Source organism: Lytechinus pictus, chromosome 10 (genome assembly GCF_037042905.1).
Source record: "Lytechinus pictus isolate F3 Inbred chromosome 10, Lp3.0, whole genome shotgun sequence".
Lineage (NCBI taxonomy): Eukaryota > Metazoa > Echinodermata > Echinoidea > Temnopleuroida > Toxopneustidae > Lytechinus > Lytechinus pictus.
In genome coordinates, this window is record NC_087254.1 from 250,386 (window position 1) to 270,872 (window position 20,487).

Here is a 20,487-nt window from a genome sequence, read left to right on the forward strand (position 1 = left end):
GATATCTGTGATAATGTTGGAACAATAGAACAAAGTGTTTTTTCTGACAAATTAATTGATGAAGACGAGTTATTAAGTCCAGTTGATGAAGTGGATAACATAATCTTTTGTGATGAACGCAATATGATAAAAGAAGCTTCAGAATCGACAACATGGACTATGAAAAGCTCCCCTGCAGACAAAGACATTAGTATGGAAAGTACTGATGCTAATGATTTTAATCGGTGTGCCAATGAGCCACAGAATTTAGAAAAAAATGGAAGTTGTAATCTGACAAGAAAACGAAAACTGGATACTTTGGAGCAAGAAATAGAAGCTAACATAGATGTTTGCCAAGTAACAAAGAAATTTAGATCGCAGGACATAAACAGAGACAGTTCTGTCCTTAAAGATGGAAATTCTAAGAGAACGGAAAATATCAATGAAAGAAATATTACTGACATGAAAAGTGATAGAAGCAGTACGAAAATGCAGAAAAGACGTAAAAGAAGTTGTACACAAAGAATGAAATACAAAAAGGAGTTTATGAGAAAAATTCGTGGTAGGGTATATGAAAACAAAGTAGAGGCTTGTGTCAAAGATGCAAATACACCTAAGAAAGGAAAAAAAGAGAGCAAAAAATCAAGATATGAAGATATTATCTGGAGAATGGAAAAAATTAACAAGGTCAAAGGAAACTACAAATACACATCTGATTCTGATTTTAAGGTAAAACAATGTGCTACCATGAAAAATCTGTATCAATCTAATTTGAAATATAAAACACGTCGACTTAATGCAAATAAAACAAGATATATGACAGATAAAGACTTCCAACAAAAAGTGAAAGAGACTATGAAAACCAGATATCAGAATGAAGAAAATTACAAGCAGAAAAAGAAAAATACCATGAGACACATGATTAAAGAAAAGTATGCAAAAGATTTGAAGTTCAGATATAAACAAAAGAATATCATGAGAAATAGATACCAGAATGAAGAAATGTACAAACAAAAACAAAAGAATATCATTAGAAATAGATACCAGAATGAGGAAATCTACAAACAAAAACAAAAGAATATCATGAGACACATGCTTAAAGAAAAGTATGCAAAAGATGAGCAGTTCAGACAAAAACAAAGGAATATTATGAGAAATAAATACCAGAATGAAGAAATATACAAAAAAAAACAAAAGAATATCATGAGACACATGCTTAAAGAAAAGTATGCAAAAGATGAGCAGTTCAGACAAAAACAAAAGAATACCATGAAACACATGCTTAAAGAAAAGTATGCAAAAGATGCGCAGTTCAGACAAAATAAAAGGAATACCATGAAATTCATGTCTTTAAGGAGATATAAAAATAGACAATATAGACAAAGGAAATTGGCAATGTCAAAAGAGAAATATAGAAAAATCAAAAAGTTTAGAGAAAGTGTAATAAAACGAAATACTAAAAGAACTATTGCTAAAAAGGAAAAATTGTGTAAATTTAACAATGTAATCAAAGAATTTAGAGAAATTGTATCTCATGGTCCAGAATATGTATGTGCTGTATGCTTTAAACTTCTTTTTGAAAATCAAGTCAAGAAATGTGTAATTGATGATTATAAGTTTCAGATCTGTATTAGTACAAAGTATTTGCATGTTTGTAATTCAGAATGTAGAGGAGATTGTCCAGTAAAAACCTCAGCTAGATCATCTTTATGGATATGCTTTACTTGCCATAGAAAGTTGAAATCTGACAGAGTACCTGCAGAAGCAAACCTAAATAACTTGCAATTACATGAAATTCCAAAAGAACTTGCGAACTTAAACACATTGGAACAGCATTTAATAGCACTAAATATTCCCTTCATGAAATTGATGGCATTGCCTAAAGGTGGTCAAAACGGAGTTCATGGTCCAGTCGTGTGTGTCCCTTCAAATTCTTATGAAACTGCAGATATTTTACCAAGAGCACAATCAGAAGATCAATTGATTCGTGTTAAACTGAAAAGAAAATTGTCTTACAAAGGTCATTACGAGTATAAATTTGTAAATAAAGAAAAACTGCTTTGTGCTTTGCATTATCTAAAACTAAATAACAAATATTATTCAAATATCACTGTGAATGAGGGATGGAAAAATTCAATGGAACGAAATGAAAATGATGATGAAACTGAAGAAGAACAGGAAAGCGAAATGAGTGCTCAGACTCAATTAAGAAATTATTGGAAAAATTATTGGAAAAAATGGAATGAAGATATTGACAGTATTTTGTCTAAGGACAAGAAAAATGATGAAAACTTCAGACAGAGTGCCAACGTGCCAAATACAAAATCAAACAAAAATGACATCAATGATGAAAAAAAAGACATCACTGACGAGGAAGACCGTTTCCATGGTTTGCATCTAGATTCATGTCTTCAACCAGTTGATATTGGACAGGAAATTCTTGATCAATATTTTGATGAAATAATATGCTGTGCCCCTTGTGAAGGAAAAAATCCTGTATCCGTTCTGCAAGATGAAACTAATGAAGCTAAATGTTTTCCTATATTGTTTCCCAAAGGTCAGCCGACGTACCATGATAGAAGGGAAGAGAGGATAACATTAGGACGTTATCTGCTGAACCGATTGATGCATGTTGACAACAGGTTTGCTCAAAATACAGATTTTATTTTTTATGCTCAGTATATCTATGAAATTCAACAAGTTTTGTCACAAGTGTCTATTGCATTGAGACAAAGTTGCAACAAAAAAGATGATTCCTCACCAATTACTGCCTCAGATTTGAGATGTCCTGAAAAAATTAAAAATGTTTTAAAATCAGACAAAGGATATAAATTTCTTAAGCAGATTCGAGGGACACCTCCTTACTGGCAGAAAACACAAAAAGATATTCTAGCAATGGTTCGACAGCTTGGAAAACCAACCTGGTTTGCTTCATTTTCTTGTGCTGATATGAGATGGCCAGAGATTATGAATACATTACTAAAACAGCAAGGAGATAGCAGAAAGTCAAGTACCTTAGATTGGGCACAAAAATGCAAGCTGATGAACTCAAATCCAGTAACATTAGCAAGGATGTTTGAGAAAAGATTTCATACTTTTCTTCATAAAGTCATTTTATCACCATCTGCTCCTATTGGGAACATCCAAGACTTTGCATACAGATATGAGTTTCAACAAAGAGGAAGTCCACATTGCCATATTTTGTTCTGGGTTGACGCCCCACAATTAGGAAAAGACAAAGATGAAGATGTTGTACAATTTATAGATAAGTATATTTCTTGTGTGACGCCTGATAAGGAAGACGATCCAGAATTGCATGAAATTGTTCGTTCTGTACAGCAACACAGTAAAACGCATTCTAAATCGTGCAGAAAAAAAGGAACGACTTGTAGATTTAATTTCCCGAGACCACCTTCAGAAGAGACGTTTATCATTAAAGTTAAAGATAGAAAAACAAACAAAAAGAAAAAGGGTGAAAATGGAGAAGATGATAGAAAAACAAACAAAAAGAAAAAGGATGAAAATAATGAAGATGCTGAGAAAAAGGCTACAGAAAATGCAAAAGAACTGTTGAATTCTGTTAAAAATGCCTTGTCGGATGGAACTGAATATAATAGTACTAAAGAACTTTTTGATAAACTTGAAATTACACAAAGCCAGTTTCAAGAGGCACATCACGAGATTGCATCACAGGAAAGTGTGGTAATCACAAGAAAGCCTGGCGATGTATGGATAAATCAGTATAACCCTAACTTATTGAGGTGTTGGAATGCTAACATGGACTTACAATATGTGACAAATGCTTATGCCTGTGTTATTTACATTGTGTCCTACATGTCAAAGGCAGAAAGAGAAATAGGAATGCTTTTAGAGCAAACAGTTTCTGAGATGAAAGATGGAAATAAAGATGCTAAAGAAAGTATGAAATCAGTCGGGCAAGTGTACATGCACAACCGCGAAGTATCGGCTCAAGAAAGTGTATTCCGTGTTTGCAGTCTAAGACTGAAAGAATGTTCTAGGAAAGTTGAATTTATATCTGTTGGTCCTGATCCCATAAGAATGAGTTTACCGTTAAATGTCATAAGAAACAGACCTGATTGTGATGATGATGAAGAAAATATTTGGTTTCCTAGCAAAATTGAGAGATACAAAGCTCGACCTAAAGATGCAATGTTCAAAAAGATGTGTCTTGCAACTTTTTGTTCTCAATATAGGATATTGACCGCTTGCCATATGAAAAGCAAAGTGCACAAAAACATCTTTAAACTCAGAAATAATTTGGGATACATTCAAAGACGAACTCGTTCCAAAGATGCAGTCGTAAGATATCCACGATTCTCGTCCACCAGATCACCTGAAACGTATTTCATGAGTATATTGCAACTTTTTTTGCCACATTATATCGATGAGCAGTTGAAGCCTCCTGGGTTCAAAAGTTATGAAGAGTTCTATGAGACAGGTTGTGTAAAATTATCTGGAAATGACTTGCAAAGGGTTAGCTCAGTTATCAGTAATAACATGAAAAAATTTGAAATCAATGCAGATTCTATCGAACTGGCACAAGAGCATTTAGATCGTTTTGGTGTACCAGAAGATGCATGGGGCCTATTATGTCCTGAAAGTGAAGTACAGAGACTTGAACATCCAAACGTGTATGTTGATGCCGAAGACCAGGATGAAGAACTTGCTATGCCTGATCTTAAAGAATCCAAAAATAAAGAAAACTTTGCAGTGGAAATTAGGACTCATAAAATTTCAAAAGAAGATAGGCATTGTATCATTAGGTCAATGAATGAGAAGCAGAAAATTGTGTTTTATAAGATACGGCAGTGGTGTCTCGATAAAATAAATGGAAAACAAGTTGAACCCTTTCATGTATTTATCACAGGTGGAGCTGGCACTGGAAAAAGCCATTTAGTCAAATGCATATACTATGAATCAACACGTATATTAGCCAGAATGATGCATAATCCTGATGATGTCTCAGTGTTGAAAATGGCTCCCACTGGAGTAGCAGCTTATAATATAGATGGTCATACTATTCACAGTATTTTGTCTATTCCAGCTAATGCACAGATGCCTTACCAGCCATTAAGTGAAGAAAAAATAAGCATTCTTCGCAACAAGCTAATTCAGTTGCAAATTCTAATCATTGATGAAGTGTCCATGGTAAATCAAAAATTGATGTTTTATGTCCACAGTCGTCTACGGCAAATAAAACAATCACGAGATCAGACTGCTTTTGCTGGTGTTTCCGTTATTGCTGTTGGAGATATGTATCAATTACCTCCTGTCTTTGGAAGCCCTTTATATAAAGATACACTTGAAGGAGTGTTATGGAATGACAATTTTAAAAAAGTAGAACTTCAAGAAATTATGAGACAAAAAGACGATGCAAAATTTGCTCTTTTACTGAACAGATTAAGAGTAAAAAAACGAGATGATATTCTTTCTGATGAAGACCTGGCAGTGCTAAAATCCTGTGAAACTGGTGAAGAAAATGAAGACGCTCTTCATATTTATTCATGTAATAAGGAAGTAGATGAATGGAACAGGAAATTGTTGCATAAGAAATGTTCCAATGTGATATGCTTGAAAGCCGAAGACACAGAAAGAGACTCGAAGAAGGGAAGTACAGTTCGCGAAAAACCTGTCACACGTTGTAGAAGCCAATTACCCAGTTATTTATGGATTGCCATCGATGCAAGAGTCATGTTGGTCAAGAACATTGATGTTAGCAAAGGCCTTACAAATGGATGCTTTGGAAATGTTTGTGAAATAATTATGGACCAAACAAATTCTAAATATGTTTGCATCAGAGTAAAATTTGACAAGGAAAATGTTGGTATACATTCCATTCAAAAATGTAACGAATTTCTGGGTAAGAAGTATTCAAGGAGACAGTTTCCATTGAAACTTGCTTATGCATGTACAATACATAAAGTACAAGGTTTGACCTTAGACAAAGCTGTGGTATCATTGAAAAGGACATTTGAGTCTGGTCAAGCATATGTTGGGCTTAGTCGTGTTTCTTCATTATCTGGCCTTACTATAGAAAATTTTGAATCTAAAAGCATACATTGTAATCCTGAAATCAAAGAAAGATTGGATAACATGAAACCATTTATTGAAAATTTGGAAGCTGAAAAGAGTGATAGTGATAAGTTCACTTTAATTTTGCACAATATACAAGGATTAAGACAACATTTTTTAGATCTTCGTTCCCAACAACAATTTATGAATGCAAACATAATTTGTTTGACTGAGACATGGATTAATGATGACAACATTTTAAATATTTTTATGGATGGACATAAATTCTACCATCAGCCACGTAGTCTTTCATACAATGAATCTGGAAATTCAGGCAAATTTAAAGACCTAGCACACGGCGGCGTTGGAATGTATGTGAAGAAAATTGACACGAGCAGATTAAACATAAATGTGGATAATTTGGAGTTTATTGCAGTTCTTATTAGTAGATCTCCTTCTCTTGTTGTTTCAGTCGTATATCGACCTCCTTCTTATGATATTAATCATTTTTGTCAAAATTTGACTGATTTGATAAATGAACTGAATAAAAGATGCACAAGATGTATTATAACAGGGGATTTTAATGAAAATTTGATGAAAGGATCATCAAAGATACATCAGTTAATGTCTATGAATGGTTACAAACAGCATGTTATGAATCCTACAACAGAGAGTGGAACATTAATAGATCATGTTTACAGTAAGGGATTAGACTCATTAGAAGCTGAAGTCATTCCTGTGTATTATAGTTATCATGAAGCAATTCAAGTAATATTTTAGTTGACGTGAAATGAAATAAAAATACTCATGTACCCGTTTTCTATTGAATTTTGGAAGTGTTTACTTAAGATACATTATAGTAACATCCTAAATCAAGAAGCATTAATTTTGAGGCATGTAAAAAAAAATCATATTGAGTGTAATATGATTGTGAATGCAGTTTGTTAATGTATTAAAATATCTTGACTGTTATTTATCGTACGATACAGATGTCAAAAGGGAGGAGAATGTTTATCTGATATCTTAGAAAAGCAAGAAGGAAAGAATAAAGGGTAAGTGTAGATTTAATTTTGTATTGATCAAATAGTTATGATTGCAAAATGAAAAATTTAACATATTTTGATAAATGAAAGTCTGCATAGATTATGAATAAAGGCAATTTTCAAAAGAGCTCTGCATTTATGAATACATTAATTAAAAAAAAAGGATATTCAACCAAGTATATTTAAATCAAGTTCAAAACATTACATTTCATGTAAAGGACATTATGACAATGCCTCCACCCACCAAAGGTGCTGCCAGAGACATTATGTTTTCGGGTTGTCCGTCCGTCCGTCCCACTTTCGTTCTCGCGATAACTTAAAAACCAGTCAACTAATCAACTTCATACTCGGCTCGAGGACACCTATCTGGGTGACGATGAGCTGAGTAGTTTTTGGGTCCAAAGGTCAAAGGTCAAAGGTCATAGAATTCAATAAAATACATAAGAAATAGACCTTTCTCACAAAAAATCAAAAACCCTTTGACAGATCAATTTCAAACTTGGCTCATGTGTGCATATACAAGTGACAATGAGCTGATAAGTTTTGGGGTCTCAAGGTCAAAGGTCAAGGTCATAAAATTCAATAAAATACATAAAAAATAGACTATTCTTGTAATAACTCTAAAACCTTTTGACAGATCAACTTTAAACTTGGCTCATGTGTACATATACAATAGACGATGAGCTGATTAAATTTTTTGAATGTCAAGGTCAAAGGTCAAGGTCATAAAATTCAATAAAATACATCAAAAATAGACCGATCTCATGATAACTCCAAAACCCTTTAACAGATCAACTTCAAAACTGGCTCATGTGTGCATATACAGCTGACAATGATCTGAGTAGATTTTGGGTCTCAAGGTCAAAGGTGAAGGTCATAAAATTCAATAAAATGCATAAGAAATAGATTGTTCTAATGATAACTTTTAAACCCTTTGAAGGATCAACTTCCAACTTCTTTCATGTGTGCATATACAAGTGACAGTGATCTGTTCAGATTTTTGGTCTCAAGGTCACAGGATTCAGTGAAGTTTATATGTTATCTGACTAGATTCTGCAGTCGCAAGATCAAAGGTCTACTATTTTATACTTTATGGAAAGAGAAACTAGGATATATATTTCTCGTCTGGCAGTGGCGGAGGCGTACATTTCGACCGTGCGCAGTCAAAGATTCGTCTGGTTTCAAAATGCAATTACTACTGCAAAGATATTTTATTTTACAATACATGGTGTCATAAGAAGCATCAGTTTATTATTGCAACAGCAATTATCAAAAAGAAATGAAACAGAATTTGAATCTAGTTTGGAAGTGAAAGAAATGAAAACTTTCTACTAAGAATGTGCTTTTATTTTCAATGAATACAAAAATCTTGTAATTTATAATGACTACATGGTATACATCGACTCAGAAAAAAGGTAGTCCAAGGGGGAGGGGGTTATGGGACAAAGATATATAAGTGTATTGTGTAATAGTTCTTAATTTTCTTTACATACCATTTGCAGTTTCTGTAATACACTGTGTAATAATGTTGTTCTCTCAATGTTACTATTAAGTACAGGTACCAACAAGAACCCAAACACCAACAATGTGATAACTCGTCTTGGGGATTACTGCCTGACTTGCGGTTATTAGACCGCTTTTCATCTAATGATTTGGGACCATGTAGGAGTGTGCATAGTGTACAAAGCCATTCATTTATGCAGTTTCACTCCATTGGTTTGTATTGATGAAATTTATATCCAATCCAAATCGGTGCCATACAAGCCTGGTGTCTGTAAATGCTCCTGTGAGTAATGTGCTGACCAGGTTTATCCCTGAAATTGTTAGTGAACGGAGCAGCTGGAGGATCCCAGCCCTTGGTGATAAATGCTGGGTATTGTGGTGAATAATAATGTTTAATATCATCAAAACACTTGTCTACAAACAGGAAAAACAATTTAGAAATTTGTTTTATTGACAAGATTTGATGATGATAACTTATGAAATTTAGATAATTGAAAATGTGTCACAGATATGTAATCCCCTCTCACCCATATTTAGTGTTTGTCGTCCAGTTAATCATTTGTCGTCCAGTTTATCATTACTCTAAACAAAAGACTTTAATGAAGAACACACCTTCAAGACAAGGATTGACTAACTCCTCACTACTTGCGCACTTATTTCAAAGAAAAACGTTTATCAACCATAATCTGTCAGTCTCATTGGCTACCAGACAAATCGCCTGCCCACAAATGCTACAGGTCCTTGAAATTGTCAAAGAAAAGACCACTTAGAGGACATTGGCTCGTCTAAAATGTAACTGGACTCTGTGATGGGTCACTTTCTATAAATTTGTTTATTATCATCTGAACAATTTCAGCTTTCTTATCATTGCAGAATTTTTGTTTATTTTGATTTTCAACAGTTTTTTTAAATTATAGTTCACAATCTGCTTCATATGTAAACCCCAACTGAGATGTGCAATACAAAAAGAAATCAAAAGTAAATCAATGATTCAAGACTTATAAAAGCCATGTCCACCCCAAGAACAAATGGATTTGGACGAAAAGGGAAAAATCAAACGAACATGCTTTATGCTGAAAATTTCATCAAAATTGAATGTTATTATAGTATTTGGAAAGAGGTCGGATTTTTCCTTTAAGATTTACTTACAAGAGTTGGACGAAGAGGGTGTAAAGTGTTTGTCTTATCACAACATTGAAATGTACATCTCAGAACAAATAGTTCCATTTTTGTAAAGTTATTATATTGAATATGGACTGTTATTAGAAATGAAAATTATATATAATTATGTAAATTGCTTGGGATAAAATATACTTCCTTTTTTATGAAATTGTATTACGGAATGGTGTTATAACTTAGTAAAGAGGAAGGATCTTGTGAAAGTGATTATGTTACGCGGGAAGAAAACCCGCTTGGTCAGTAGAGATCGATTGTTTTGAGGTCATTGGTCAAGCTACTCAGTGAGGAGAGCAATCAGTCAGAGAGTCCTGTAGGATCCAGATAATTTAGATCTCAATCCTGTCGAGGTATGTTGATTGATATGTGCTATTTTATAAGAGAAGGATATCTATGTTTTGGAATATATTATCTCTAAATCATGAACTAGAATTAGAGCATTGAATCGTAATTTTTCTGTTAGGTCAAGGATACCTACTACGTGGCATGTTACGTAACAATGAATATGTGTATATATGTATCGGGTACCTATCGATTCAAGATGGTATCACTCTTTCCTTTTTGTCTTGGAATTGCCGAATTGGAGGACTATATTTATGTAGTTGTATTTCTTTAACGCTCGATAAATTATTTACCTGGTGTATTTAAATAGACGATGAGTAGAATTTATAAATCTGAATAATTCGTAAACCGGGAGATTTGGTAAATGGTAGCCTCAAGGTCAGGCAATGTCAAATCATTTCGTACTGATGGTTTCGATTAATTATCGATTTAACTTTAATCGATTAATATTTTCGCCAGTTCAGTTATATATTTTAGATTTTAAAATGATACGTGATCAATTGATATTATACAATCATATATATTAAGGATTGGTGTATCGTTTATTTATTTAGGAGTTCGAATGTTCATTGTTGATGGAACTAGCTGGATTGTGATGATTTCTGGGTTTTCTACGAAGGTACGAAAAGTTATGAATTTTCCTTGTAATTTAATGACTGTGTTGTTCGAAGTGATATCTTATAATATTAGGATAAGAATGATTGGTGAATTTGATTTTTTTCCTTCGAGCATTGAAGGCTTAAATGATAACTTTTTCATTAGATCACGGTGTTTGAATTAATAATTCTAATTTTTTGTCAATATGATGTTAAGAACATTTACAGTTAATCGATTGTAATTTCCCTGTAAGATGTATAGGAACCTAAAAGGTATTATGATATAGTTGAATAGTTACTCATGCAAATGTATGTTATTATTTATTTTAGATTGCAGTGTTGGGTACCGGAATCTGACCCTAGAAAGTGATTGTTTTGGTCCTTGGTATGGTTTTTAACCTGTATCTGCCCTAGTCGGGTGAGTCAAGATGGCCGTACTTAAAAGATTGATACGTGCAGCATTTTTTACCAAAATTAACGGTGTTTTGTGATCGATTACGAAAGTTTGAATTTGTTGACATATATAAAAGATTGATATATTTGGAAGAATGTTTCCAAAGTTTGCTATATAAATTGTGAATTCATATATTTTACAATGAAAGAAACTATTGCAAAAGAGGTCGATTTAAGCTTAGAAACATATAATATCTATGATAATTGTGACTATTTAATTATCGATAGTTGTATTAATAACTTGTTATAAATATTATTACTTTTCGCATATTATCGAGCGCAGACTAATATCTACTTATATGATTGCAAATCATTAAAAAAAAAAAAAAATACACATTGTAGTGGCCTGCTCAGTGATCGACAGGTGTATTTGTAATATTAAGAGTTTATATTCTGTCTTGACATGTAAATGCTTTATTCATGCTGTAATGATATTTTGAACATTATACTCATGTTCTTTATTGTTTCTCTCTTTTCTGCTTGCAGAGGTTTTTTCTTTTCCAATTTGTTATATACTGAACAACTGTTGTGCTCAAGTGGGAAATTAAATTCCGCTCACAACCTACAACTCTCGTCGTATCGTGTCTTGTGTTCTGGAGTGTCCTGACAACTTCCCCCAAAAATCCAGAATACTACATTATGTCAGTTCAAAGTTTTTCTGTATTCAGCAAAACAGTTATATACACATCATGCTTTGTATGCAATTTAGAAAGTGATGACATCAAGTCACTATTTCTTTTGTATTTTTATTAAATAAAATATGAAATATTTCATTTTTTTCCTCCTTAGAAAACAAACCAAGTTTGATTCTATTCTCACATTCTTCATAAACCATTGATAAAACCTGTTGTGAAGAAATTAAGTGTATCTGTGTTATCATATTTTCAAAAACATGAAATTTGGTATGATTTATGTAATAAAATGCAAAAGAAGTAGTGAGTATGTGACATCATCAACTCATTGATTTGGACATGACCACGATTTGGTTATAACTGTTTTGTATAAGATAACCAATATTTTAAAATTACATTACTTTCTTATTTTCCATGCAATTTGTATTAAGTGTGTGACATAATGTTTCCTAGATTGTCCTCTTTTGGTTCAAATCAATTTTTGTTGGGGGTGGACTACTCCTTTAAGGAAAGTGTCTTAAATTGGTTACTTATGTTACATTTTTGTATTGTTTTATATTATCCATTTACTACTGTTTTATTTGTCACTGCACTTGAGTGTTTCGTGATTACCAATGTATTCAGATAATTGGAAATTCAGTTTTGCTGTTGTGATTCTTTTGTGAAATGGTGATTGAATGTAAAAAAGAAAATTTGCATCCATTTTAGATTTCAGTTCATATGTCTGCCTTTTGGAGAAACAGTTACCTGACTAGATTTCAAAGTGTGAAGATTGAAGGTCTATAGTGTTTTTTTGTTCATGGAAATAGAAAGTAAGAAATATTTTTCTGGTCGGGCAGTGGCGGAGGCATACATTTTGACCGTGCACAGTCGAGATTTATCTAGTTTTCAATGAGAATTGTGGCAACATCATTTTAATCACCAAAAAACATAGATTGTTTTGACTGAGTAAAAGTAGAAATAATGACACATTTATGAATTTTGGGAGAAAAGTTTATTTGATTTGTTTTGATCATTACAGCATTTTAAAGCCTGACAGTCATTTACATAATATTGCATAACTTGAGAACCACATATATGAATTTGATATGGAACAATGTGCAAAGCTTGTATGTAAATTGTGTTGAACCACTGTGTTGATGAGTTCTCAACATTGTCAGTTTTCACAGTTGATTTAACACCACAAAAAATTAAGCCAGTTATATTTAAAGAGATCTTCATTACCAATTGACCTGCGTGAATGGTAAAACATCCCACTATTCATAAAGGAAAGTTATTATTTTAGTTTCTCTTTATACATCAGTAACTGACATTGTCTAAAGCAAGCTAAAGAATTTTTATTCCTCTGCTCATCAAAAGTGGTTGCCGGTGGCATTATGTTTTGGATTATCCGTCTGTTCGTCCATCCGTTCATCTGTCTGTTCATTCCATTTTTGTTCTCGCAGTAACTCAAAAACCATTTCACAGATCAACTTCAACTTGGACCATATATGCATTAGGTGCTCAAAATGATTTCACACATGCGTATGCATGTATGTATCGTTAGAAAAAAATTAATATTCATATTCTGTTGGTACATGATCTCATTATTTAGGGTTAACAGATCAAGGTCAAGGTCAGAAAGTTCAAGCAAGTACATAATAAATACTCTGTTCTTGCTACAACTCAAAAACAGTTTCATGGATTCACTTGAAACTTGAATCCTGTATGGAATGGCGGTGAAGAAGATCTCATCAGTTTAAAGGTCATGAGGTCAGAGGTCAAGTTCACAAAATTAAAAAAAAATAGATAAAAATACTCATTTTTACTTTTACAATTTTGTAGATCATCTTGTAACTTTGATTGTGTATGCATCTGTAATGAATTTTTGCTTTTCGCTTAATGGACTTTTTGCAAAAAATATCAAACAACAAAAATGGTCTACTCCACCAGGCCCCCCCCCCCTCTTCCCAGTGAATTGTTAAACTAAGCATCACTTTTCTGTTTAGATGCAGTATTTTGCAATAATACATTATATGAATGAAACTTTATGTATGTAGTCTGTGTATGTATTTAGGATCCCTATGATATTGGAATAACAATGTAAGCCCAAGCCTTCAGGGCTTTGGGTAACAGTTAAAATGCTGTGAACCTTTTAATTTGATTATTATGAATTATTTGTTGATCATTGTTATTGTATTTATATTTTCTTTTTTATGTTCAGAAATCTGTCATTATCTTTTATGGCTTTTGATTGTACAAATAAAGATAGAAAATAAAAATACTAAAGAGTATTTTCTTTTAGTGTGATGCAGTAAATTCAATTTTTCCTTAAATTTTGAAATTATTTCCTCTTATCATTGTACTTAAAGTAATAACCACACCATAAGCCTGAAAAAAAAAAAAACAGTGAAAGAGATTAGGTAATAATAGCAAAGAAGGTCATGGTGGTTTAATGGTGAATGATGATTATGGTAGTGGTAATGATAATGGCGATGTTGATGATCATAATTTACAAGTCTGGTGTCTGTAAATGCTATAGCCCCTGTGAGTAATGTGCTGACCATGTTTATCCCTGAAATTGTTAGTGAACGGAGCAGCTGGAGGATACCAGCCCTTGGTGATAAATGCTGGGTATTGTAATGAATAATAATGTTTAATATCATCAAAACACTTGTCTACAAACAGGAAAAACAATTTAGAAATTTTATTTGATTAAAGACAATATGATGATGAATATGTTGATAATCATGGCAATAATGAAAAAAAAAGGGATTGTGATGATGATAACAATACATTAGATATGCTGAAACAGGAAAGTCAACCATGATCTATCATTTCTATTTTCCTCTTTTATTTGTTTCTTTTCTCTCTTTTTCAACGGACTTCATTGGTGGTTGGTAGGAGGTTTTTGCCCCAAACATTTGATAATGGCAAATATATCATAAAATGATACGGCGATGAAAATTTTCGAGAAGAAATTGATAGTGATTATGTTACGAATGAAAGTAATCAACAAATCGGAATAAACTAAGATCAATGCAGCTTGTGACCATGATAAAATAGAGAATGATGGTGATGATGGTAATGTTAAAAAACGATGAGAAAGAGAGAAAGAAAATCTTTCCTCTTTTTTTAACCTCTCTCTCTCTGTCTCTCTCGTATTGGTTTTCTTTCTTTTCTTTTTCTTTTTTATCTTCTTTTTTTTTTTTAAGCATACATGAATAGTCATTAAAAACGTCATCATAATTGATGTCATCATCATCATGATCATCAATATGTTCGTGACCATTAAATATGTACCAGAGATGAGCAATATAACAATAATGATCATGAATATCATCATTATCATCATGGTCATCAACAGCATTATCATGATCATTATCATTATCCTTTTCCTAAAAGAAAAGAGCATAGGAAATGGAAATAATCTGTGATAATGATAATCATGATTATAATAGTGAAGTATTAAATGAAGTAATAAAATTTGGTTGATGTTTGAATTGATAATAATTAAGATGATAATGGTGATGATAATGATAATGTTGATGATGATGATGATGATGGTGATAGTGATGATGATCATGATCATTATCATGATCCTTTTGCTAAAAAAAAGTGCATAGGAAATGGAAATAATCTGTGATAATGATAATCATGATTATAATAGTGAAGTATTAAATGAAGTAATAAAATTCAGTTGATGTTTGAATTGATAATTAAGAAGATAATGGTGATGATAATGATGGTGATGATGATGATGATGATGGTGATAGTGATGATGATGATAATGATTATGATGATGATAATGATTATGATGATAATGATTATGATGATGATAATGATAATTTAGAAATTTTATTTTATTGACAACTTTGATCATGAGAACTAAATAAGCACTCTTAAAATTTAAATAATTGAACATGTGTCAAAGCTATGTAAAGCTCCCTCCCCAATTTAGTCTTTGATGTCAAGTTTATCATCACTCTAAACAAAAGACTTCCAAGAATTGAGTGACTCCTCACCACTCGTGCACTTATTTGAAAGAGAAAGGTTTATGAACCATTGCCTGTCAGTCTCATTGTCTACCACGCAAATCCCTGCCCATGAATGCTTCAGACCCTTTAATTTGTTGACTGTGAATCAGTACCTTTGTCAGAGAAGAGACCACCTGGAGGACATTAGCACCCGTAAATAATGTAATTAAAGTCTGTCCTGGGTCACTTTGAATAAAGTTGTTTATTATCATCCGAACAATTTTATTGTTATCATGGCAAATCATTTGAATAATAGAAAAAATATGGAAAAAATCCAAGGATAATTAAAAAAAAAAAAAAGTGGGGAAGGTCGAGACTTAATACAATGAGGGACAAAATGATGTCAAAAATGGGAAAAATGAAGTACTTGTCCTTTAACGCACCTCTTTTACGTTTCCTTTTTCCCCGCTTTTATTGGGGGGGGGGGGGCGGAGGAGTACTTTCTTTTTTTATCACTAAAGTGTAAAGGCGGTGCTCCCTTGCCTTTAATCACTTATAATGATGATCATGATAATGACAGCGATGACAATTATTTTAGACCATGTACCTGATCCTCTGTTCCCCTTTCCCCCTTTTTTTCCTTTCTTTTCCAAAAAAAATCTACTGTTGTTTTACAACTGATGGAACAACATAAAGTATGAATTTTTCTTTAAAAAGCAACGAACAATTCCATTGTGATTAGTGGTATACCGCCATCTTGAGACGTCATCACCACTTATATCAGAAGTTAATTGCATGGGCGTTGTGACGTGCGCCTGTAATCTAAGCTACATTGAGGAAGTTATAAATTGCTGCAGATGTTCGAGGTTCGGGCCCTAGTCACGTCTATCGGACGTTGACGTTAAAGGTCGGTCTCGGGCGTAAATAATCATATCTGATTGATACACGTCTGTATAAACTTAATTACACACGCACACACATAATGATAAGCTGGAATGTTGAGATATTTGTGCTACCTTGATAAACATACTTGGAAAATGAGAACCATATTAAAGACAATTATGATGATGAATATGTTGATAATCATGGCAATAATGAAAAAAGGGATTGTGATGATGATAAAAATACAGAAGATATGCTGAAAGAGGAAAGTCGACCATGATCTATCATTTCTATTTTCCTCTTTTATTTGTTTCTTTTCTCTCTTTTTCAACGGACTTCATTGGTGGTTGGTAGGAGGCTTTTGCCCCAAACCTTTGATGATGGCAAAAATATCATAAAATGATACGGCGATGATAATTTTCGGGAAAAATTGATAGTGACAGATCAGAATAAACTAAGATTAATGATAAATACAACGCAGCTTATGACCATGATAAAATTGGTAATGATGGTGATGATGGTAATGTTAAAAACAAAGAGAAACAGAGAAAGAAAAATCTTTCCTCTTTTAACCTCTCTCTCCCTCTCTCTCTGTCTGTCTGTCTCTCTTTCTCTCTCTCTGTCTCTCTGTCTCTCTCTCTCTCTCTCTCTGTAATATGTTTATTATGATGATCATGATCATTAATATGCTCATGACCATTTGATATTACCAGAGATAAGCAACATAACGATCATCATTATGATCATACATAACATCATTATTATCAGCATGGTCATCAACAGCATCATCAGGATCACTATCATAATCCATGTGATTAAAATGAACATAGGAAATGAACATAATCAAGAAAGATGGTGGTATAGGCATTAGATACGTAAAAAAGGCTTGATACTGAGAAATTATATGAAAAACATGGAAAATTACCTTTAAAATGGTTATTTATTGCAATATGTGTACCTATATACATTCCAATGGACATAAGAAATAAGGTGAAAAAAAGAATAACAAAGAAAAAAAAAGTTGCAGGAGTCGGACTCGAACCCCTGCCTGCATGATGGAATGAGAAGTAAGTCTGACGCCTAACCGATTGAGCTAGAATATTTCCCATAGACTTAACACGTAAGCAAAACACCAGAATCTCAAATCCAATCTTGCAAGTGAATTACGGGCATGATCCCGACATCTGATCGGAAAATGAAGGAAACGCAACCGAAAGCTTAGAATCTCAGCTACAACATACTAAAAGCTCAGGGATAACTAGCAACAAAAATTGGAGATATGGCTTACGAAATAGAAGAATGTAGAATCTAGTTTTGAGAAAAAGTCATGTCCCATAGAGATTACACGCAAAATGAGTAAAAATGACATGCCATTATTATTTGCAATTTTTGAGGATGATTTGTCTATCAAAATGAAAAATAAAGGCAATAACTCAGAAAGAGTAAGAACTAAGCTACAACATATCAAAAATTGGGTGAAAATTGACCAATATTCACGGAGTTAGAGCAAGATTTGCATAATTATAATGACGTCATAATAGGCAAAATGGATTTTTTGAATTCCGACGCCATTTTGATGACGTCATAATATACTTGAGGGTCAAATGAGACATGAAATTATATTTCTAGTTCATACTCTATCAAAATATGAAAAAAAAATTGGGGGTCCCCATGCGTTCTGAAGAGCTACAGCGGATTTTCTATAGGCATGTTTTTGCCCATATATGGCCTATAGTGAGAGCTCGCGCGCACACGTGCTGCAAACTTTAACGGGTGTTAATTTCCTTATTAATGGTCGTAGAAGGTTGATCAAGGTATCAAATTGCTCAAAATTATATGATCAATGCAATGAAATAAAAAAAAAACGGTGTTTCTGAGTTGCATTGAGGCGTTACGCGCGGAAACGCGCGCGCATACGTTTGCGCGCGCAATTTTTTGAAATGCTTAAAATGACCTAAAACGTACTCTGTTTTGGTCAAAAAGTGATTTTCAGCATTTTAAAATTTTGACGCGCGCGTACGCGCGCGTCGTGACCTTCAGGTGACCTTTGATGACATGACCTGATGACCCTTGATCTGAAGTTTATGTCATGTGAATTTGATTTATTTTTGATAATTGATAATGGAGATATGATTGATAATGTGATTTTACAAAATGGCGTCTAGATGACGTCATGATGACGTCATGACATTACGATTCTTGCAGAATTGAGGTCTTATTGATGTTGATATGTGGTGATATTTTGATGATTATTGAATATGAACTTTCTGAGATTTGCTGTCCACAAGAAATGGAGGAAATAAAAATAAGAAATAAAAACTAGATTTTAATTCGTCATGCGGACGAATTAGGTGGTCTGTCGTATAGATAGATAAACAGGAAAAAAATATTTAAACAGATATTAGATTGAAAAATAGATAGACAAACAGATTTACATAATCAAACAGATACATACAAGAAAGATAATTATATTAGATGGATGGAGTGATGGATGGAGAGATAAATTATAGGTGGTTATATTAATAAAACATAGACATATATAGATAGATATAGAGAGACAGACATATAGATAGAGAGACAGACATATATATAGATGGAGAGACAGACTTATAGATAGAGGGATAGATTGATAGATATATAGATATATAGATAGATAGAGAGATGATTGGTGGTTATATTAATAAAACATATATAAACATATAGATAGAAAGAGAGACAGACAGATAGATAGATAGACAGATAGATAGACAGACATATATATAGATAGAGAGACAGACATATCATGAAGCTATTACGAGCTATCTCGTAATAGCTTCATGCTGCGTGGTCCTATCGCGTTATGTAAGCGGGCTCTAACTTTCGCCTGGCGGCTCGCCAATTGATGTTAGATATCGTTCCTTCGCCCGAAGGAAGCGATAACAAAGGATTAAGAGAGAAATTGGAAGATGGTTCTCCTTCTCGTGATAGCTTCATGGATAGATAGACAGACATATAGATAGACAAACATATAGATAGACAGAGAGACAGAAATATAGATAGATAGAGAGACAGACATATAGATAGATATATAGATAGATAGATAGATAGATAGATAGATAGATAGATAGACATATAGATAGATACAGAGACAGACATATAGATTGATAGAGATCGAGACAGAGATAGATAGAGAGACAGACATATAGATGAATAGGGAGACAGACATATAGATAGATAGATAGATAGATAGATAGATAGAGAGACAGACAGACAGATAGATAGATAGATATATAGATAGATAGATAGATAGAGACAGGCAGATGGATGGATAGATAGATAGACATATCTAAACAGATAGATACATATATATTAGACAGAGAGAGAGAGAGAGAGATAAACAGACGGATAGATATACAATGTAGGTAGATAGACAGACAGACATATGGATAGATAGAGAGAGAGGGACGTATTCAAACAGAAAGATATATATTAGACAGAGAGATAGATATGTCATGTAGGTAGATAGACAGACAGATAAATAGATATGATATAAAAAAGTAATTATAATCTGTTTTATTTTGCAATATTTTAGCTATTATTTGTTAGAATTCTTATAATTGATCGTGGGCAAGATAGCTAAAAAAAAAAAAAAAAAAAAAAAAATCATGTTCACCCGCGGACTCGAACCCCTGCCTGCATGATGGAATGAGAAGTAAGTCTGACGCCTAACCGATTGAGCTAGAATATTTCCCATAGACTTAACACGTAAGCAAAACACCAGAATCTCAAATCCAATCTTGCAAGTGAATTACGGGCATGATCCCGACATCTGATCGGAAAATGAAGGAAACGCAACCGAAAGCTTAGAATCTCAGCTACAACATACTAAAAGCTCAGGGATAACTAGCTACAA

At 33.1% G+C, this 20,487-nt stretch overlaps 1 protein-coding gene across 9 annotated transcripts in view; it reads left to right on the top strand.

Moving 5' to 3' along the window:
- Positions 1-14,030, top strand: part of LOC135155598 (uncharacterized) — a 28,367-nt gene extending 14,337 nt beyond the window's left edge. For 6 of the 9 annotated variants that reach the window (XR_010294724.1, XR_010294725.1, XR_010294729.1 and 3 more), the window contains 6 exons: positions 2,537-2,621; positions 7,002-7,064; positions 8,614-8,771; positions 10,631-10,695; positions 11,003-11,090; positions 11,612-14,030. Coding sequence is in view for 1 of the 9 variants with exons in the window: in XM_064105093.1 (XP_063961163.1) it covers positions 2,537-2,621; positions 7,002-7,064; positions 8,614-8,771; positions 10,631-10,695; positions 11,003-11,029 (398 nt within the window). In the remaining 8 variants the exon portion in view is untranslated. Of the gene's footprint in view, positions 1-2,536; positions 2,622-7,001; positions 7,065-8,608; positions 8,772-10,630; positions 10,696-11,002; positions 11,118-11,611 lie in introns of those variants that run through there. The other 3 variants (XR_010294730.1, XR_010294731.1, XM_064105093.1) reach the window with 3 other exon arrangements.
- The last annotated feature ends 6,457 nt before the right edge of the window (positions 14,031-20,487 follow it).